This window comes from Amblyraja radiata, chromosome X, assembly GCF_010909765.2.
Source record: "Amblyraja radiata isolate CabotCenter1 chromosome X, sAmbRad1.1.pri, whole genome shotgun sequence".
Taxonomy (NCBI): Eukaryota; Metazoa; Chordata; class Chondrichthyes; order Rajiformes; family Rajidae; genus Amblyraja; species Amblyraja radiata.
In genome coordinates, this window is record NC_045999.1 from 5,949,735 (window position 1) to 5,973,228 (window position 23,494).

The 23,494-nt window shown below is 41.5% G+C and overlaps 1 protein-coding gene across 2 annotated transcripts in view; it reads left to right on the plus strand.

Annotated features, from left to right (window-relative positions):
• The window catches only part of peak1 (pseudopodium enriched atypical kinase 1), a 106,575-nt gene that overhangs the window by 70,383 nt on the left and 12,698 nt on the right, over nt 1–23,494 (plus strand). For both annotated transcript variants that reach the window (XM_033014752.1, XM_033014751.1), the window contains 3 exons: nt 1,073–4,384; nt 14,863–15,047; nt 18,462–18,536. In XM_033014752.1, coding sequence (XP_032870643.1) covers nt 1,194–4,384; nt 14,863–15,047; nt 18,462–18,536 — 3,451 coding nt within the window. In that variant the 5' untranslated portion in view covers nt 1,073–1,193. The remainder of the gene's footprint in view (nt 1–1,072; nt 4,385–14,862; nt 15,048–18,461; nt 18,537–23,494) is intronic.

The following is a 23,494-nucleotide window of genomic DNA, read 5'->3' on the forward strand; positions in this document are numbered from 1 at the left end:
ACTTTTTCACACAAAGGGTGTGGGTGTATGGAACAAGCTGCCAGAGGAGGTAGTTGAGGCTGGGACTATCCCAATGTTTAAGAAACAGTTAGACAGGTACATGGATATAGGCCAGGTTTGGTGGGATATGGACCAAATGCAGGCAGGTGGGACTAGTGTAGCTGGCACATTGTTGGCCGGTGTGGGCAATATGGTACGAGGGCCTGTTTTCGCGCTGTATCACTCTATGACTGTAATAGATTTTTGAAAATGTATACTTACACAGCCACCAATTTGTCAAATGAAATTGTCAGACTATTCACTGTTGAATTGGGGATCTGGTAATTGGTACATGAATGAATTAATACTTTATTGTGACGTGACAAGTCGCAGTGAAATTCTTTGCTTGGATACGTAAGGTATGCAACAGTCCCCATATAAAGGGTGCTGATAAAGTTACAAAGTGGTACACTTGAGAAAGTTTGCTTCTTAGCAGTTAGATTGACGTATAAATCTAAACTGGAACAATTTCTTTTCATCTCGTCTTGTAGCCTTGAATGAAAGACTTTTTAACGAAACAGTTTCATTAAATGCATTAATTTTAAAGGAATTATTCTGTGACTAGCAATATAGTCGGCAGTCTTGCATGTATGTTATTGCTAATAAAAGCTGCCTTATTTAAGCACAAAAAATGTTTTACTTTTAAATGCTCGAGATCCACAGTTCCCAACCTGTGTATGGTGAGGCTAGAAAGGCATTAGCTTGGATACTAACCAGTCTACAGAGTGAGTTACATGATGTAGTATTTGATTAGCTATCTGGCAGTGTACATTGTAATATTGGAGGATTCTGTCTGGAGCAGAATAAAAGTGCTAATATTTATTCTGTGTCTCTCGGTTTATGGAATCTCTTTTGGGACTGAAGGTCACTCTTAATTATCTCACATCCCAGCTGGGAATTTGGCTAGAGAGGAAATAGATTTTTGTGTGATAGATTTCAATTTAAAATCACGCTGATTAAATGTCGGCACTCGTGTATCTAAATCAAAAGTTCATTGCATCCCTGGTTAATGAATCTTTTGTTCCATTTGCAGGTATGAGTTGACACACACACAGTATCAATTAAGAACCTTGTGGCGGATAAGGTGGAGCTGAATCAATGATTGTACAACAATGCAGTGAACAAGGTGTGTTTCATGAGTAGCTCTATGAAAAATGTCCGCCTGTAATACCTTCACTGAACACGTATGGAAACCTGGTGAATGTAAGAACTGTTTTAAACCCAAAAGTTTGCATTGTTTAACTACTACTTCTGAAACCGCTCCTCGTTCATATAACAATTTAAAAACTAATGCTAATCATAGCAACAACCAGAGGGGTAGGTCAGCCACTGGTCATTTTCGGCCTCCTGTTGCCAAGAAGCCAACAATTGCTGTGAAGCCCACAATGATGGTCACAGATGGACAAACTGTGAGTCCGGAAATGGAGACGATGGAAAGCTGTGAAAATAAGCACATGTTTGTAGGATGGAATAGGAATGGAGTTGTCATCACCAGGAAACTTGTGAACAATAATAATAATGAAGAGAGCAGCAGCAATTCTCAGAGACCTTATGGTCCAGACAGGGTTAATAGTAATAGGAAACCTAACAATAACAACAATGGATTAACTGATGTATTGAAGGAAATTGTGGGCTTTGAGCCTGAACCACACTTACAAGACCATGAATGTGACAAAGAGACCTTTCTCGGACGCATCAACAAATGTTATCAGCGCTCATTGGAAAGGAAAATTCCTCCAAGTTGCATTGGGGCAGGTATGAAGGAGAACCCAGGGAAGCACGTTGTGCTCTGCAACAGCTCCGAGGTTATCAGCAACGAGGGAGGACTCTTCTGCTACCCCGACTGTTCCTTCCGCGGTGATTGCAGAGCGGAGAATGATCCGAGCGAGAATGTGACGGAAGAACGCGAAAGTTGGGATGAGAGCGACGAGGAGCTGTTGGCAATGGAAATACGAATGCGCGGTCAGCCACGGTTTGCTAATTTTAGGGCCAATACACTGTCTCCCGTCAGATTCTGCAATGACAAAAAGTGGAACACTGTGCCATTACGAAAGCAGTCCCTACTCAGAATTTGTGCTGTTGACTATGATGATAGTTATGATGACATCCTAAATGGATATGGCGATGAAGGCATGATCCCATATGGCCAGGACAGTTTACCAAGCGTTTTATCTTCTGAATCCACATCTCCTGATTCTTCGATGACAGATGGATCTCAAACAGGGACGACAAAAACTCTGCATCAACAGCTTTGCAATGGTGATCTTACACCAAGTGACTGCAAAAGTGCCAAGTTAATTGAGCCCGATTACGAAAGCATTGGTGAAAATGAGCAGGTTTCCTGCGTAAAGCAGGCTCCGTTTAAACCAGCAAGAGGTACTGCGGTAAAGTCTCTCGAAACCCATAAAGCAGTTCTTGCTTTGAGGCTGGAGGAGAAAGATGGAAAGATAGCCTTGCAAAGTGAGAAGCAGGATTTGGATACAGTTTCCACGGACAGTGCTGGGCAAACTGTGACAATTAATATTATTCCAAAGGAAGAACAAGCAAAACCGTACAGGGTTGTAGACTTGGAGCCACCAGGTATGTGTAAACCATACACTGTAGTTGATGTCTCAGCGGCAATGAACAATAAAAAGTCTGCTAGTCCACCTGAATTGCTTCAAGGTCCAAAGACTTCACCGTTAAGTACAACCCCACCAACGCCACCTCCAAGCCAGATGAACAACCAGAAGAGGTCTAGTATCACCAGATATCAAGAAGTGTGGACTTCCAGCACAAGCCCTCGACAAAAGGTGCCTCGAGTTGCTTTAATGGCGAGTAGCTCTGGCCCGACACCTCCGCCAAGGCAGATGAGTCATAAATCTGCCCCGACTTCACCAACTAATACAAATATCATTTCCAAAACAATTCCTGTGAAGTCACCAAATCTGTCTGAAATTAAGTTTAATAGTTACAACAATGCTGGGATGCCTCCTTTCCCTATCATTATACACGACGAGCCAACGTATGCACAGAGCTCAAAGCATAAGGCTATCAAAGTACCAATAGTAATTAATCCAAATGCTTATGATAACTTAGCCATCTATAAAAGCTTTTTGGGTCCTAGTGGACAACATATGAAAAAGGACACTTCAGAGCATGTGATGAGCCACACCTACGAAGAAATCGGATCAGCGGAAAAAAAATCTGCTAATTTGCCCCAAGTAAAAGCTCCAAGTACCAGCACAGAAAGAAAAGTGCTTGGCACTGTAGCACAAAAAGTGCAGGAATTCAACAATGCACAAAGCAAAGCACAAAACCCGTCCTCGCCTCACAAAGGCTTTGGATCCAACCAGTGCTCTCCCACTAAAGTTCAACGATCTATTCAAGACTCACCTTCCAGAAAAGAGGAAACTCCAGAAAGGCAGAAATTGTCAGTCGTCAGAGAAAATGCCAATGCTGTGCTCTCTCAAATTGTGGCATCCATTCAGCCTCCACAGCTGCCCCCCGACATTCCTCAGACACAATCAAAAGCTAGCAGTGTGGAAGAGCTCTATTCTCAACCTCCTGCCATTTCAGAAGGCAGTGGTGATCTATATATTCGGCCAAAGTCATTATTCACCCCGCAGGCAAGCAGTGGAGCAGATGTATCTAAAGCAATGGACGGCAATGTTACGAAAGGGCAGAAGGAAAGTATTCTCACAAAGCAAGTTACTGTCCCCACTTCTAAACCACAATCACCTGGTGCACTAAGTCAGAGTCCGAAGAGTGAACACCTGCCTCCGTTTCCACCCCCTCGTTCCACATCGTCCCCTTACCATGCAACCAATCTTCTGCAGAAACATTTCAGTAACTGGGGGAAGCCAACAAGTCCCGTACAAACACCTGAGACCGAATGTCCATTGTTGAGCCCCGAGAGTCGCCAGCGCCCACAAGAGACCAAACCGAAACGATGGATTTCCTTCAAAAGCTTCTTTCGTCGCCGCAAGACTGAGGAAGAGGAGGAGAAAGATAAAGACAAGTTAATTGGATTGAATGGACGGGTGATACATATGCTGCCACCGCCACCCATACAGCGACTGTGCAGTGAGCAGAAAATATTAGAACCGTCTGAGCATCTGACTGCTATACTGAATTACAAACCAGACCCTGGACTGGATGATGCAAAGGCTGAGGCTGGCAAATTAGATATTGCAGCAGTGGACACTGAAATTCACCCTGCACTCAACGAAAAACAGGTCAAGGCATCTGGATTGCATGACACCGAAAAGCCTACAACAAGTTTTGCTGAAAAGGGAAACGGGAACTGCTGTCTGGATGGACAAAGCTCTCCTCCTCCTACTCCTCCACCAAAGAAATTTAATAAGTAAGTGTTATCTTTATTTAATTACTGATTTGCATTTGTCAGAGGTTACGGCCAGTACTTTTTTTCTGTCATCTTCCTTCCAAGTAAAATGTTTGTACCTTTTTTTTAGAATCCCATTTATTTTTAGATTTGTTTCAATGAAATTACAGGGCTAAATATCTTTGCAAATGCATCCTTGCTTATCGCCACCTTCTCCAAGGCTTATTCTTTGGCTACTCTTTTTTTGGATTGACTTGATTGCATGAAAGATATGGCATGGAAACTGGCTCACCGGCCCATCGGGTCCACACCGACCTTCGATCAACCATTGGTTCTATATTGTCCAACCTTCTCATCCACTCCTGACACACCAAGGGCAATTTACAGAGGCCAATTAACCTACAAACCCTCATTTGGGATGCAGGGAATTCTGAAAATGAGGAAATGCCGATCACCCACTTCTTCATAAGCTGATCTTTGTTGAATTGGCAAGTTCTTTATGCACTAGGTTTCTCCAACTGATTTTTTTTTTCTGGGTTCGTTCCTTTTGTGCATCTGATTTTGCCCTGGAAATATAAAAGGGAAGACTTCATCCATGTATTTCATTGTTGTGGGGGAAGAGAAAACCAATGTGTATAAATTATAAAATTAGTTTCTTATAGGTCTTGTTTTTCTTTCTTCAGGTGAAGGCTTTATATGATTGATATTTTATCTTTTCAAGTTAAATTACTCATTGAATATTGAGTGAAACACTGCCGCAGCTGCTGAGCTTCTGCTGCACAGCCCTAGTGACCACGTGCAATTATGACCTCTGTCAGTGGCGGACTGGCCAGGGTGTCAGCTTGCCCAATGGCAAGTGGGCCCCTGATGAAGTGGGCCCCCTATATCAAGTGAGCCCCTGATGAAGTGGGCCTCCTTTGTCTCCTGGCAACCAATATTTTTAGACCCAGTCCGCCACTGACCTCTGGTGTTTTCTGTATGGAGTTTGTTCATTCACCCTGTGGGATTTCTCCAGGTGTCCCCCCCCCCCCCCCCACGCTCCAAAGATATGTGGGTTTTGGTAGGTTAATTGCTCCTACTGTATAGGTTATTGTGGTGAGTGGGTCGGACAATGAAATGGGATTCATGTGTGATTTGTGTAACTGGATGGTTGATAGTTGGCATGGACTCAGTTTCTGTGCTCAATGAGTTCAATATGCATTAACACTTTCTTAAGAAAGTGCTGTTGCAGTTTTGGGTAGATTGGAGTTCATTCCAAGCAGCAGCAACACACCACACCTATTGAGCAATGGACTGATCCAAGTTGTTCTTTGTGTAGCTCCCCAACTTCAAAGAAGCAATTACAAGCTGAGTGGAGAATAGATATGATCTCATGTTTCCCTTTCCCCTGACCCCCAGACTGAAGAAGGGTCTCAACCCGAAACGTCACCTATTGATTCTCTCCAGAGATGCTGCCTGTCCCGCTGAGTTCCTCCAGCATTTTGTGTCCATCTTCAGTTTAAACCAACATCTGCTATTCCTTCCTACACAAGGAGAATAGATATTCTTCGCAGGGAGAGGGGGTGGGAGATTTGTAGCACTGATAGTTCCTTCATAGTTCTTGGCTTTAATGAAACTTGCCATTTGCTTTATTAGAGTTTTAATTATCCAATAATATTTCTCTGAAGATAGTAACACAGCGGGGCAGACAGCATCTCTGGAGAAAAGGAACGGGTGACGTTTCAGGTCAAGACCTTTATCCAGAGATGCTGTCTGACCCACTGCGTTACTCCAGCTTTTTGTGTCTAAAGTTTAAACCAGCATCTGCAGTTTTCTTCCTACTAAATATTTCTCTCTTTTCTTTTGCTGGATTGTGAAAGTTAGGAGAGGCAGCACTAAATTCCATTCTGATCACGAATTTGATATATAGTCTTCACATTCACACACACTCTCACACACACACTCTCACACACACTCACACACACTCTCACACACACTATCACACACACTCTCACACACACACTCTCACACACACACTCACACACACTCTCTCACACTCTCACACTCTCACACTCACATTCTCTCTCTCACACTCTCACACTCTCTCTCACATTCTCTCACATTCTCTCTCACACACTCACACTCTCACACTCTCTCACAATCTCTCTCTCACACTCTCTCACACTCTCTCTCTCACACTCTCTCTCACACTCTCACATTCTCTCACACTCTCGCGCACACTCTCTCTCGCTCACACTCTCTCTCGCTCACACTCTCTCTCGCTCACACTCTCTCTCGCTCACTCTCTCTCGCTCACACTCTCTTGCTCACACTCTCTCGCTCACACTCTCGCTCACACTCTCGCTCACTCACTCTCGCTCACACACTCGCTCACTCGCTCACTCGCTCACTCTCTCACACACTCTCACACTCTCTCTCTCACACTCACACTCTCGCTCACACACTCGCTCACACACTCGCTCACACACTCGCTCACACACTCACTCACACACTCTCACTCACACACTCTCTCACTCACACACACTCATGTGAAATAATCTAATAGTTTATAATGTGGTAATCAATGCATATAAATGTCTTTAATTACCCTCAGCCATTTGTCAGCATTAGTTGGATGAATTACTTGCTGTGACATGTGCAAAGCAGAAAGATATTATATGATTCACGGCAAACTATAATTGGAGTTCAATTATTGCAAGAAAGCCCTTTTAACGTATTATAAATTTTATCCATGTAAATTGCCATGGGAAAATTTTTTTTTTCTGTGGGTCATACAGAAGCATCAACGTGTCTCAGAGTCAACTATTGATTTATGTTGGTGTGCGAGGCATGTCTGTATTTGCTGCTAATATAACAAATGTTCTGTACAGGTTATTTTGTACTGAATGGTATTCAGCAGGAATGGATAGAATTTATATTGTCCAAACACGTTTGAACTTTCAGTCTTGACGTGGAAGCAGGAGCTGTAGCCAGAATGATCATTTACAGGAGCAAAAAGCACCAACCATTCCTCTGTTACCAGTTCTGCTCTCCCAATGCCCTCCTGCCAAGCCTCCCATTTCCCTTTCTCCCAAAGACTGAAACATCCGTGTACTTAATTACATCAAGTGTTATTGATATTACATTATTCAAGTACAAGATCCTGCATTACCAATACCTGTTTCAAAATTTCATCTGCCTCAAATCACCGTTCTAATCTTCCAGTTCAAGTACCATCGACTTCCAAGTTGAGTTTAGTTTATTGTCATATGTACCATGTACCGAGTCACGTGTATTGTGGTACAGTGAAAAGCTTTTGATGCGTGCTAACCAGTAAGCAGAAAGACAATATATGCTTACAATCGAGCCATCCACAGTGTACAGATACATGATAAAGGGAATAATGTGAATAACGTTTAGTGCAAGATAAAGTCCAGTAAAGGCTGATAAAAAATAGTCTGAGGGTCTCCAATGAGTTAGATAGTTGCTCAGGACTGCTCTAGGATGGTTCAGTTGCCTGATAATTGCTGGGAAGAAGCTGTTCCTGAATTGTAGGAGTGCGTTTTCACACTTTCTGTATGGAGTGTGGGCAAACACAACTTTTATTGGCCTTGAGAAGGTGGTAGAGAGCAACTTTACGCTACTGCAGTCTGTCTGGTGTGAGTAGCTCCACAGTGCTGTTGGGGAGTGAGTTCCATGATGTGGATCCATTGACATTGAAGAAATGTTTATATAATTCCAATAGCTGATGATTCTATTCACACAAGCTTGCTGGTCTTGTCCTCTATAGTGGTAGAGTTCATGGGGATGGCTCTTGAAGCAGCCTTTGCAAGCAACTGAAGGACATTTTGCAGATTGTGTGTACTCTACAGGTGGTGGGACGGTTGAACGATCAGGTTACGTTGCATCTTCAGTAGATGTTTTCTCCCCAAACGGAATGAAGTTTATCACATGTTGTAACTGCATTCCTCAAAGGAGGTAAACGGAGTGTTTTCCATTATGCTTTGGACTTGATATTGAAAAAGCTTTGAGGAATCATGGAATCATGAGCTATGCAGAATGCCCAATCTCTGAATTCTTTTTGTAACAACACAACACTTCTGTGGAGTCAGAGGTGGGTTTCAGTGATCCTTGTCGATGGTGTGGTACTTATTAATGTTAATGCCCTTAAACAACAATGGCATGTTGTAAGGTTCTGTGTTGGAGAATCATTGCCTTGCACTTTTCTAAGAGTCATGGAGATATTTAGAGATAAATGTCTAGTTTTAAAAATAAAATTATTATTCTTTTAGTCAATTGAACAAATCATTTCATCAGTGATCAAATAACAAGCCGCTGGAGGAACTCGGCGGGTGAGGCAACATCTGTGGAGGGACATGGTATGACGACGTTTCAGGTCGAGACCCTTCAGCAATAGGAAGTCGCAGAGACAAAAAAATAAGTCATACGTGCATGCATCCCCACCACTATCATCATCAGATGATGATGTCTTTCATCTTACATCAGACGATAAAAGCAGACAGTCCCAAACAGTTGCTGCATCTTTAACTGTGGGCTGATGTTGTGTAGTGATTAATGAAAGGGCTATCCTGTGACTTGTGTAAACTTGGATATAGTACTGTATATATTCTGTAATCTTGAACAAATTTGAGTGAGTTCTGGGGTGGGACTCCAGTAACCTGGGAGAAGTTATAAACAGTGCAAATAAATGTTTTTAAAGTTACGAGGAATGTTTCTGAGAAAAATGCTTTTGGGGGAAAAAAGTCCTGTTTCTTCTTTATTTTAACATGTTAATATGTTGGTAGAATATGAGAAATTATGTTTTATGGGAAATAAAATTGTGTTAGCAAGAAACAATGTCTACATAAACCTTTCTCACATTTAGCTAGACTGCTAAAGGGTGAGTGAACAGAGGTCATGACTAAGTCAGTAGCATTTGCCACATTAGACAGAAGATTTTGGAAATGAAGGTTTAAGAAGGAACTGCAGATGCTGGAAAATCAAAGGTAGACAAGAATGCTGGAGAAACTCAGCGGGTGAGGCAGCATCTATGGAGCGAAGGAAATAGGCAACGTTTCGGGTCGAAACCCTTCTTCAGACTTGGATTCAGACTTTTGGATTGAAGTCCCATTTTGGAGACTATTGACTCCAGTGCACACCTGGGCATGTTGTTCTGAGGTTCTTTGTTTAAGATGCTAAACTGAAATTCTGATGGCTCACTCACATAGATGCAAAAGAACCCACAACACCGTTTCTATGAAGTACATTAACTTGCCTCCAATGTCATAGTCAATATTTATCGCTTCATCAATGTCACTGAAACTGATTATCTGATCCCACAACATGTTATGATTACTACATTTTAAAAGTCAGTGGCATTAAAGTGGTTTGGAACATCTTGGAACACGGAAGGCACACTGCTGCAGATAGTAGAGCTGCTGCCCCTCATCTCCAGCGATCCTAACCTCTGGTGCTGTTGGTGTGGAGTTTGCACACAGTGACTGTGGTTTACCCCAGTATTCTCCCACACGCAAGATTGTAGGTTAATTGGTCGCTTTAAATTGACGCCGGTGTTTTGGCGAGTGATAGAAACTGAGAGAACGTAGGGGAATATAAAATAATGGGATTATCTCATGATCCATCATAGATTTGAAGGAATTAAATGGCTACCTCCTGGACCTACATCTTAAAAAAAATAAAAAATTAAATAGGATATTATTGCCCCAAAGCTCCATGCCATCCATCCATAGCTGCAGATGTGAGAGAATAGGCTGCCAGGAGTTTTACCCATTACCACTCTTTTAAGGAGGAATTATATTGTTGGAAAGCAGAACTGCCTGTGTAGTGTTGTGAGGTGTTTTAGTTTGCTAAATGTGCTTTATAAATTTGTGTTGATTAGTAACTGGCACAGAGGCAGAACAAATCTTGTTCACCCTTCACCCCCTCCAGTAGCAGCAAAACCTCCCAGCTCCTTGCACGCAGGTTAATCTGCCCGTGGATCACCCGATATTGCATTAAATTGAGTATCGGAAACTTCCCTGAAATACCTATTTGGGGTTGGTGACTTGCTTGTTCTATTCTAAATGAACCTCAGGGCTGAAATGGATTCAATCTTTTTCCAGTCATGGCTGGTCAATAGTTAACATCAAAATTTGACCCTTTCACCTTAAAGCTTTGGTTTATAGTCTTTGACATTTACACTGTGGGAAAACATTTCTGACTTCTAAATGCATGCACGTATGACCTTTTTGTCTGAATGACTTCCTATTGCTGATTTATGACCAACATAATTGAGTCATAGCGATGTCTTCACGGAAACGGGCCATTTGGCCCATCTTCTCCTGCTGAACAAGTGGGTATATTGGCCTTGTCCAATTTGTTTACATTTTGCCCATAGCCCTCTAAACCTTTCCTAACCCTATCTGTCCAATGCCTTTTCAAAGTCATAATTGTTGCTTGTTCGGCTTCTTCTGCCAGCTCAGTGCAGATACCAACTACCTTCTGAATGAACAAGTTACCCATGAGGTTCCTCTTAAATCTCTCCCCTCACCATAAACCTATACCCTCCAGTTTTACAATCCTCACTAAGTATGAACCAGACATACTTTATCAGTTACTTTAGCCATGTTTTTATCAGTATGAACCAAATCTGTTTTGTAAAATAGTCTCAAGAAGGAGCACACTTTACATGTGAAACAAGTAATGACTCGTATGTTAATCATCAATTTAAGCGGCATTAAGCATGACTCATCAGTCATCAACATGCAGTAAAAGTGAGTTAATCCTTGTATTACCAATGTACTGGGGAATTGCATAGGTTTGCAGATTTTCATTAAAGTACAGGTAAACTGTAAATTTAGCTAGCAATGTTGTTAATGAATAATTATAACAGCTCAATCCAAATTAGAGCCATAGTCATGGATTACGGAAACAGGTACTTTGATCTAACTCATCCATGTCAACCAAGATGCTTCATCTATTCTAGTTCATGTTTTGTCTATATCCCTCTAAACTTCCCAGCCATATACTTGTCTAATTCTCTTAAATGTTGTTAATGTACCTTCCTAAATTACGTTCTCTGACAGCACATACCATATAGCCACCAACCTCAGTGTGAAAATGTTGCCCCTCAGTTGCATATTAAATCTTACCCCCTCACCTTAAATCTCTGCTCTCTAATTCTACATTCCCTTACCCTTGAATAAAGACTGTGTTCACCCTATCTATTCCCCTCATAATTTTTTTACACCACTATAAGATCACCCCTCATCCTCCTGCGCTCCAAGGAATAAAGTCCTGGCCTTCCCAATCTCTGTTCAGTTTAGTTTATTGTCAGGTGCAGTGAAGAGTAATTGTTGTGTGCTAACCAGCCAGCGGAAAGACAATACATGATTACAAGGTAGATGTTTCAGATCGAATTCCTTCATCTGGACTGAAAGAGTAAAGGGGAAATAGCCAGTCAAACTAGATGGGGCAGAAGGATGGGGCAGTGGCTAGTAAATGATAGTTAGACCCGGGTGAGGAGGGGGTTGATTTGCAGATACGAGTCAGATGTGGGAGGGAAGAGGAGAAATAGTGACTGAGGCAAGGAAGTGATAAGTGGAGAACAAAAGGCTGCAGGTTATCGTGGAATCTGATGGAATATGAAGGTGGAGTAGAACTGAGTCGGAAGGGATGGGGACAGATGTGAACTATGGGGAGAGGAGCGATGATCTGTGGGTGAAGAAAGGGGACCAGTGGGAGAATTAATGTATACATGTCAATTATAATAGCCTCTGATATTTCCAAATATAACAGACTTTGAAACGTATTCTTTCAAAGACAGTTTATTTCCTGGTTTGTTGACTTTGATCTTTGTGTTTTGGCTGCTCAGTTGGCTTGATGACATCAACTGACATTGGAAAGGTTAAAGTCCTTGCAATAGATTCCTGAAAGTGAGAACTTTCCTCAAGATAACAAAAGCTCTAGAGTTCTATGTGTTTGACTCCCTAGCACTGCAACAATACTGCTGTACGATAATTTCTTTACCTGCGCTGCCTTAGTTAAGCAATCTTGACTATTCTAAACTTCTGAATAGCAAACCACAACCACTGCAGAATATTACAGCAAGAATAATTAATGTACAGGCCACCACCGATTTTCCAGCAATCGGTGGTCCGGGACACGCTTTATTCCAGATAAAATGACGAGAGCGCACTTGAAACCCCCCCCCCCCCCAGAAGTCCTCCCGAAAATGTGGCGCCTCGATCGAGTGAGGCAGCCGATCTCGACCTCAGCGGGTCTTCCACAGCTGATATGCAGGTTTAATTTGCCCCCTACGGCCGGGGCTCCGGGGCTCCGGAACTCCAGAGCCGGCAGATCCGTACCAATAGCCGACCAATATCAAGGTCGTACCAATCCGTACCAATATCAAGGCCGACTTAGCGGGCAGGTATCTTGGCCCCTCAGTAGCCTAGGTGGACCCTTCCGGTGCCCTTTGACTCCTATCGAAGGCCGTGACCTCTGTATGGTCTGGCAAAATGGATAATCTAGTAAGGCTCTAGAACCAATTGTGCAGGAAAACCGGTGATGGGCTGTATTAAGAAAGCATAATTAAGTTAAATTTGTGATATTGGTATTTTTTTCCTCACATATTATTTAGGCATTCAATTTGATAGTTCCCTACGCCTTCAAAACTTTTTTAAAATTGCGATTGCCTATACCTCTGTCATATACAAAGCATAAGACCTTGCTTCATATGTAAGTTTAATAAACAACTGTAGGGATATCGCATAAACTTCCCAAGAGGAATATAGACAATTATAGACAGCGGTCAGTACTATGAATTATGTCAAATGTTTCCAATCCTTTTCTCTGATGAGCTTTTTGGAAAAACTGAAAATATGGGGTGATTCTCCACACCGCCAGCCCCAAGATGAATAAAGTGTGATTTTTTTTTTTTTAAGCACTCTGTTTGCTTTTTACTTGTTCTGGACCAGAGGGGGAAAAAACTCCTCTTTCATGTCCCCTACGCCACAAGTAAACAAAATTGTGGTGGGCTGTGGACAGGAGAAATGGTAGATGAGATTGCAGCTTTTAAAAAGAGAGGGAAGAAGAGTCAAAATATGCGGAGAAACTTTTTAGTTACTATTAACTTAGAAACTTTTTTTTTAAAGTTGAAACTAATTTTCAATTATTCGGAATGTTTAAGAAAGAATTGCAGATGCTGGAAAAATCAAAGGTAGACAAAAATGCTGGAGAAACTCAGCGGGTGAGGCAGCATTAATGGAGCAAAGGGTCTGAAGAAGGGTCTCGACCCGAAACGTCACCTATTCCTTCGCTCCATTGATGCTGCCTCACCCGTTGAGTTTCTCCACCATTTTTGTCTACCTTCAATTATTCGGATGTAACAGCTACAAATGAAATTTTAAAATACTTCCAGAACGTGCATTCAAATTTAATAGTTTGGTTATTAATATTAAAGTTTTTTAAGATGGGCATCAACTTAACTTCTCTCTAATAGTATGGAATCTGACTCACTGAAATGAAGTTGAGTTCAGCCATTCAAAGTGTTAACAAACCCGACTCAGTTGGTGACCTCTAACTTTGCAATAGGTAGAGGATTCTGGCAGAATATCAGTACTGAGCCTGAGTTAGCAAGGTCTGGCTGATGATATCACTGCACCTAGAGCTGGCGACTTCTGAAGTTAATCAGCTGCTTTCAAACTATGTTTTGAAATTGAGAAGCAAATCCAAAACATTTGTTTCAATGGGGAGTTGTGTGAGTGATCTGAGCAGGTAAGTTAATGATCAAACCTCTTGCATATCTGTCGTAAGGTACAGAGTTGAGTGGTTGAAAATATAAACAGTGTCTCAAGCATTAGTTTGACTTCAAGCTTATAACTTGTATTTCACTTTGTACTGCAACATTTCAAATAGATTGCTCAATGAGTGAGTAAAAAGGAATAAACTGCTTTCGATATGATCTTAAAGGCACTGGTCTCGGTGGTTAAACGAAGGTTTAAGCAATATCTTTTAAATTCAGAGTGTCGAAGTTTTCATTTTGCTTTTTAACAAATACAATCTAAACACAAGGCTTTTTCTTGTTATCAAATGTGACACACCTTAGTTAACCATAAACCTTTGTGGCAGAACGGTGCTCTGTAGAAACTGAAATGAGTTATGAATTTCAAATTAAGCTTTCTGTCTCCCCCAGAACTCTTTAAGGGTAAATACACGAGATTTGGAGAAACCTGTTTTACCAGATCTTATCTTGGAACAAGATTAATTGAAAACTGTAAAATGAAGCTAAAATGGCCCAGGGATCTGTAAACCCACAAGTTCTTGCAAGTCCGAAATAAGTTTCAACTAACACTCAAGTACACCCAAACTGCATCATTTTAAACTATGCATAACTTAAGAAATGTGTTTAGATTCCCACAGTAGGTAAAAGTGACTCTTTTAATTAGAGAAGAATTATATGTGAATGTTTGATGAATCATGAACATTGAAGATAATTTTTTTCCCCCCCTCCATTAAAGCAACCTTCCAGGTGAGATGACTGTTGAAGACATGTCACCACAGGAATCAGAAGTCCAAAGGTCAGCATTGACGAGCCAGGAAACATCTGGCACGATGTTGGTCACCACGGGTTCTCAGGACGAAAAAGACACGGGCAGTGAGTCAGCTGATGAAAGCATCAGCAGCGCTACCTACAGCAATTTAGGTAAGAGATTACAGCAGTTGAGGACAATGGGCGTGGAAGGCGGAAATGGATTTGATTTCTCCTTCACTCAAGGCTTCCAGTAACTTATTAAATGTATCAGTCAAGTCCTGGAGTGTTAGCTACATGTGTGTACAGCAAAATTGTTTAATTGATTTGAGTGTCCCTGCTGATTGCCACAATGTTCTGAAGGTTACAGTGAGGAATGCGGCTGTAATGTGGGCAATCCTGTTTAGGTAGCGCGGGCAGGAAGAGATTAGATTATAGTCTAAAACGCCCTATCAAATGCTGTGCGGTGTAAAAAAAAGTCCAAAATGACGGTAGCTTTCACAACCCCATGGCTCGGCAACCTCTCTGTTCAGTAAAGGTAGGACTGCAGCATTTTAATATTGTTAATATGCACTTTAAAAATTGTTGTTGATTGCTGGAATCTAACTTTTTTAAGTTAGAGTGGGCGAGGAAAGGCAGGCTGTGGGTGATAAGGCAGGAATGTGCTGTTTTAACACGATAACTGCTGAGGTAGGCATACTTCTATTGTTTCACATTCGGTGTTCATTCATTCTGTTTTTGAAACTGTACTAAATAATCAATGTCTTTCCTTTATTTTAAGAAAAGTTTACCTAAATGTGTTTCCATTCGTTATAATCAAAATTACAAACAAGTTCAGACATAGCAGATGCTTGCTTTCATTCCTCTCTCTTCACATGTATGAAAAGCTAACATTTTACAAACTTATTAATGCTGTTTCTTTTGTAATCTACTGATTTTAAGGTTACTATTTATTTCTTCTTAAAACTGCACAACGTGAGAATGTTCAGCTCATTGCCAAATTCGATACTTTGCCCTCATAAGTGAGGTCCTGAGAAATGTTCAACTGTGGCTCTCCTGTGACTAATGCATATTACAGTGTAAAAGATATTTGCTCAGATTGAGTATCTGATAACAACTGAAATGCTCAAATTTTAAACCTTTCGTTTTGAGGGGGGGAGGGGAGGGGAGAATCACAAGCAGATTTTTTGTTTATAATGGATCACATACTCATTCTTTTGGGGGACAGCACTTAATCTAACTCCATATTGTCTAAGTTCACATTGGAAAAAAGGCAGACTTAAACAAGGTACTCATCAAGTTACAGCTGCACGGAGCATAGGTAATGCTGTCATGAGAGCTCGGACACTTGTCTAGTCATAATGTTTATGATTATCTGTAACCAAAAGTCCGTAGGCTTTAGAAGGATATGGATCTCATGCAGGGAGAGGAGATTGGTTTTCTTTGGCATCCTGTTTGGCACAGACATGGTGAGCCATAGTTCCTGCATTGTATTGTTCCATGATTGCCACACATGTGCTAAATGATGTAGTTTCTGTTTCTCTCAGAGGTTTTTTCCTGGGATGCCTATCTCTGCCAATATCTTGTCCATTGTATATCTGCTGTGCAACAGTCTGAATTGTGATTGTTTATTTACTCAGTGGATAAGATGACACAAATTCACAAAATGTATCAGAGGGAAGAGCGCATTTTTACTGACTCTTCCAGAAAAAAAATGCAGGCGATGCAAATGCTGAGTCACTGGTTAGAATTTACAAGAGTTCATGAATTGTGACCATCGCACATATGAACTAATTACCTAATAATTATGCTGGTTCATTCTCAATGCTGCAGATTACATTAATTCCAGAATAATGTGCTAACCACACCCATTTCTGATGTGTATTTTATATATAACGTTTTCCTCAGTTTTGTCTGTATTTATCATAGACTTGATGCTTTTTGTCAGTGACATTTCTTTTGCTGCCGCTTGCTTCCTGCAGCTGTCAACGTGTTATTTTTCTTTTTTTCTTTGCTTCATTGATGCACTGGTTAATGGAATACTGATGTGTTCATAGTTGCACTAGTGCTGGAGCCACCTAACCAAGCACTTCTCTCGGATGAACTGGATTGGGATGGTAGAATTATTACAGCAGGGACAGCGGCCATTCAGCCCAGGGTCGGCACGGACCCTGAGCTACTGCCTTGCAGCGCCAGAAACCCTGGTTTGATCCTGACTGCGGGGTGCTGTCTGTACAGTGTTTGTACGTTCTCCCCGCGACCTGCGTGGGTTTTCTCTGAGATCTTCGGTTTCCTCCCACACTCCAAAGACGTCAGGTTTGTAGGTTAATTGGCTTGGTATAAAGGTAAATTGTCCTTAATGTGTGTAGGATAGTGTTAGCGTGTGGAGATTGCTGGTCGGTGTGGACTCGGTGGGCCGAAGGGCGTATTTCCGTGCTGTATCTCTAAACTAGACTAAACTAAACATTGAGCCTGAGCTATTCCTCTGTAATCCTGTCACCTCCATTCTTTACCACTTTCCCGCAAATATTTATTCAATTCTTTATTCCTTGGAGCGCAGGTCAATGAGGTGTGATCTTAAAGAGGTGTATGAAATCATGAGGGGAATAGATATGGTAGACGCACAGTCTTTCACCCAACGTGGGGGAATCTAGAGCCAGTGGACAGAGGTTTGAGGTGAGAAGGAAAAGATTCAGTAGGAACATGAGGGGCATTTTTCTCTCTCGGAGTATACAGGTGTATGGAACCAGCTGCCATAGGATATAGTCAAGGCAGGCACTATCGCAATGTTTAAAATACATTTGGACAGGTACATGAATAGGAAAGATTTAGAGGTATATATGGGCCAAATGCGGGCAGGTGGGACTTTTGTGGATTGGACATTTTGGTTGGCATGGGCTAATTGGGTCAAGGGGCCTGTTTCCATGCTCTATGACTATACTACCATTTCATGTGGTTTCCAGATCATGACGGCTAGCAATCTGATTCACTGAATTACTCCTGCACTTTATGTTTTTCTTGGCTGTGTGAAAACTTTTTTTTCACTCTCACGTCATCCCTATTTTATTTTTGCCGTCCTTGTCTCACACTTCTTGTCTCCAATTCTCCGTACATTTTGAATACTTCTAACAATCTTCTGTTTAATCTTCTCTGCTCTTTGGTGAAGAATTGTGTGTCACTAAAATCCTTGAACTCTGCGCCTCTCCACTAAATCTTTTCTGCATCACATATAGTATAGTGACGATAATTGGATGTAAAACTCTTCTTGCAAATAAACCGTGAATTTGTAGAGGTTCAACATAACCTCACTTTAATTAAAAAATCTTGACCAGGTATGCTTTCTTAATTGTTTGTTAAATCTACCTGTTGTATGCTGAATATTCATTTTTATTGTTATTGGTCAGATCATAATTTTAAAATAAAGTAATTTCTTGCCATACGCTGGTGCAGAAAACAAATAGTCATGAGTGGTAAAATCTGATTGCACTGATTTGTTAATTTGAGTCACTAACTTTCTGGCAGTCCCAACCTTTCTTCTCTTTCTCTTTCCTATTTTTCTCTCTTTCTATTTGTATGTAATCGCTCCAGCAAAACGCCAGAGCTGGCGGTCTGTGGACGGAGGCTCAGAGACGTACGGAACAACACCTCGGCTGCGAGCCACAGGTGAGGAGCACAATGAGTGTCAGTGACCCTGGGCTATTCTCCAAATACTGAGTGACTTCCTACTCTCTGTCAAGGGAGGATGGAAACATCAAAAGAGAAGTGTATGCATGTCTTTGAAGCATCATTGGGAACATTTGTAAACATGGATGAATTCATTTGGGTACAACAATCATGTATCTTTATTTATGGTGAAGTAGCATGTGCACAGAGGAAATTTACTTGGAATAGATGTTATTTTTAGTTATACAGGCAGTAATTTATTTATTTCATTGTACATGCTGAACTGAACCATCTTATCAAATTGATATGTACCAAGCGATTCTCATTTTAAATAGAACAGGCTGTAAAAGGCACCATCTTTTTGGTGTGTCTCAATTGATCATTTTCTTGCAACCCTAAAAGTGGTGATTCCATTACAGAGGGGGGTGAAGGTGTTTGGCACACAAGCGTTCAATGGTCAGGACAATGAATACAGGAGCTGAACACGTTTTACAACTGTACAAGATTCTCTTGAGGCAGGTTGAGTAAACCAATCTTGCAGAAACACAGGGTTTTTAAGAAGGAACTGCAGATGCTGGAAAATCGAAGGTACACAAAAATGCTGGAGAAACTCAGCGGGTGCAGCAGCATCTATGGAGCAAAGGAAATAGGCAACGTTTCGGGCCGAAACCCTTCTTCAGACTGAGGGTATGTTTAGCAAAACACAGGGTATGTTTAACAATTAAATGTCAGGCCATAAATGGAAACCGAAGGTAATATAGGTATTTTCCCATTTTCTCCAGGGTTGAACCAGAACCAGGTTTGATCCTGACCTTGGGTGCTGTCTGAGTGGAGTTTGCATATTCTCCCTGTGACTTCCTGGGTTTCCTCCGGTTGCCTCCGCGTCCCAAAGACGTGCAGGTCTGTCGGTTAATTTGCCTCTGTCGATTACCCCGAGTGCATGGGGTGTGGATGGAAAAAGTGGGATAAGATAGAACTAGTGTGAACGGGTAATCGATGGTCGGCGTAAACCTGTAGGGCTAAAGGGCCTGTTTCCATGCTGTAAACTAAACTAACAAAAAAACTAAATGACAAGATGGATGATCCCAACTGTATGTGGAGCGACATACTTATAGTGCCCTATAAAGAAATTATCGTTTTACCTGGTTAACTTTCAACAAACCCATCATAAATTCATTTCTTCTCTTAACGTGTCAGCAATAATCTCTCTGGAATGTGTTGAACACCCTTGCTTGTCTGGAAGAAAAGTGTGTCTGCAGGATCTCTCTCTATTTGATACTCAAGTTTCTCATGAAGCATGATCAAGATAAAAACTTTCCACGTATCTTTTTAAAATAAGGAAAGCATTCTGTGTTATTAGTGTGGGTCGATTACTGATTATTAAACCTCAAAACGTCCTTGGGATGACAGATGGCACAATGGGCTAAGTGTTCGGCTGGCGACCGGAAGGTAGCCGGTTCGAATCCCGCTTGGAGTGCATACTGTCGTTGTGTCCTTGGGCAAGACACTTCACCCACCTTTGCCTGTGTGTGAATGTGTGTGAGTGATTGGTGGTGGTCAGAGGGGCCGTAGGCGCAGAATGGCAGCCACGCTTCCGTCAGTCTGCCCCAGGGCAGCTGTGGCTACAGAAGTAGCTTACCACCACCGAGTGTGACTGAGGAGTGAATGAATAATGCGATGTAAAGTGCCTTGAGTATTAGAAAGGCGCTATATAAATCCCATCCATCATTATTATTATTAAAACAGTTAATTAGTACTTGTTAATAACTCCTTACAGTAAACAGCCATCAAGATGTCAAAACCATTTCCGAACCACACCTACTAGAGTTATTCTTGTGGTTCAGGTGCATCAAACAAACCTGTGTATTTAAGTCAACCAAATAATGTACATCTGAACATCAGAATTGCATCCCAAACTATGTCCATAATACATACAGATTAGGGAGCCCAGTTTACACATGGTGCAAATGGGAAGGCCTCAAACTCAAGGTCCACTGAATCGATTTCTGGAGTAAAATATGTTTTACCACTGGACTAGAGTACCGTGAGCAGTTTTGGGACCCGTATCATGCTGGCGTTGAAGTGAATCCAGAGGAGGTTTACGAGAATGATCCTGGTTATGGGACGATTGGGTTGCTGTATGACCTATGAAGTATATGGATAGGCTAGGTTTAGAGGGATATGGGCCAAACGGAGGCAGGTTCGACTAGTGTAGCTGGGACACGTTGGCGTGGGCAAGTTTGGGTCGAGGGGCCTGTTTCCATGTTGTATAACTCTGACTCTACTGAATATTGTTTGAATTTGATTTGAGTATAGGAGCAGGGAGGTTCTACTGCGGTTGTACAGGGTATTGGTGAGACCACACCTGGAGTATTGTGTACAGTTTTGGTCTGCAAATCTGAGGAAAGACATTCTTGCCTTAGAGGGAGTACAGAGAAGGTTCACCAGACTGATTCCTGGGATGTCAGGACTTTCATATCAAGAAAGACTGGATAGACTCGGCTTGTACTCGCTAGAATTTAGAAGATTGAGGGGGGATCTTATGGAAACTTACAAAATTCTTAGGCGGTTGGACAGGCTAGATGCAGGAAGATTGTTCCTGATGTTGGGGAAGTCCAGGACAAGGGGTCACAGTTTAAGGATAAAGGGGAAATCCTTTAGGACCGAGATGAGAAAAACATTTTTCACGCAGAGAGTGGTGAGTCTCTGGAACTCTCTGCCACAGAAGGTAGTTGAGGCCAGTTCATTGGCTATATTTAAGAGGGAGTTAGATGTGGCCGTTGTGGCAAAAGGGATCAGGGGGTATGGAGAGAAGGCAGTTGCAGGATACTGAGTTGGATGATCAGCCATGATCATATTGAATGGAGGTGCAGGCTCGAAGGGCCGAATGGCCTACTCCTGCACCTATTTGCTGTGTTTCTATGAAAGACTGATGAAAAAGTATCGCAAGCACACTATTTGTGCATTCCATGGGAAGGATGGAGGGGGGGATAGCACAGCCAAATTGGGAAAATGCATATAATCCTGAGGAGAAGTAGGGAGTTGGTACAATATCTGAGCGGATTTAAAATTCTAAAGGAAAGATATTTGAAAAAAAGTACATGAATACTTAAAGGTAGACTCTAAAGTGATGAATATACTGTATTGGTAAATCACATCAGAATTCATATTTTTGATTTGTTTAAATAAAATGTAGTGACAAATTAGGGTGTACAACAATATTCAGTTTAAACACCAGAGAAATTGCATTAAGTTTGAGAGCTGCAGAGTAAAAATGTCAATAATGAGGATTCATGTAATGGAAATGATATAGGATAAGCATATCACAATCTGAAATGCATTAGGAAGAAATATGATAGAAAAGTATAAAAGGGAAGGAGGAATCATACAAAACTGATGAGGTGGAAAATAGGAGAAACACACAAAAGCAAAGATTTTTTTGCACACGTTGGTATCAAGCAATATTAGTCCATATATCAGTTTAGTTTAGCGATACAGCGCGGAAACAGGCCCTTCGGCCCACCGAGTTTACACCAACCAGCGATCCCCGCACATTAACACTCGTACACATACTAGGGACAATATACATTTAGTCAGGATTGAACTCGGGTCTCCAGCGCTGCAAGCACTGTAAGGCAGCAATCCTACCGCTGTACCACCTTGCCATTAATCTGTGGTTATATCCATGTACTAGAATTACTAAAGCAACATTGCACCATTTACTGTGCCTGTGATTATATGCATGTGCCGGAATTACTAAATTATCTTGTATTGGAGTAGCAACAAGAATGGAAAGAATGCCTCAGCTGCTTGATATAAACTAGATATACATTGTGGATCTAAAAAAAGACATAGGAAAAATCTCTCGTAAGATCATTGGCATGGAAAATAACACCTACTGTGGTGGGAATTAATCCTTAAATTCCAGATCTTCAGCTCATTTTGCCAACTGCTTGACCGCATAAGAGAATTATGGAACAGAACACTATTGAGAAAATGAATGAGATAAACAAAGACAATTCTACTGGAAAGGACACGGACTTACCAGTCCCAGATGACAGGAAGAAAATAAATAATTATAATGGCCGGATAGTCTAATTGTCCATACCTGCCCAAACAAATTATTACATTTTAAATTACAATTCGTAATACAGTCCATCACAACCTTTGTGTGTATTTATTAGGCCACAAGGCAACAATTTAATCTGTACTAATCTTTTTAATGCATGTGGATGGAGAGCACTTGAAGTTACCCAAATGGAGAAAGAAAAATCGATTTATGAATGGATAAACACAGCAAAGGGCTATTATTGGACTCTACTTTATCCAGCATACGTTAACTTAATTGGAATGAGGGACAGAAAAAAAGATCATCTTTGCAGATGTATTGTGATGGTGGGATTGTTACAGATAAAACAAAATAGTCTGGCTGGATTAGACATTTAGATCAATGCCGAGTAATGAGACGAGCAAGGGCAGTCAAATTAATTAGGGCAGAGGATGAAATTCAAGGGATAAATCAGGGTTTGAGATAGGGAACTGATTTAACCCTATAGTGCTTTGTACAGGTGCCATTCTTATGGGCCTGTCCCACTTACGCAACTTTTTCGGCGACTGCCGGTACCAGTCATAGGTTGTCGCCGAAAAATTTCAACATGAGACACCCCGACTCTTTGGGCGACTGAGGAGACTACTCACGACCATACAGGTGACACCCGGCAACATGAGTCGTACCTTGTTCTGGTCACCACTGGTTTTTCAACATGTTGAAAATTTTCGGCGACCTGCAACGACCTATGACGGTTGCCGGCAGTCGCCGAAAAGGTTGCGTAAGTGGGACAGGCCCATTAGATTCGGGCATTTCAACCAAGGGAAGACACTGAGGATCTGGAATCTTGTAATCTGCGACCTGGAGTTACAAGTAATTAATTCTCCCTAATAATCTGAGATATCGATTA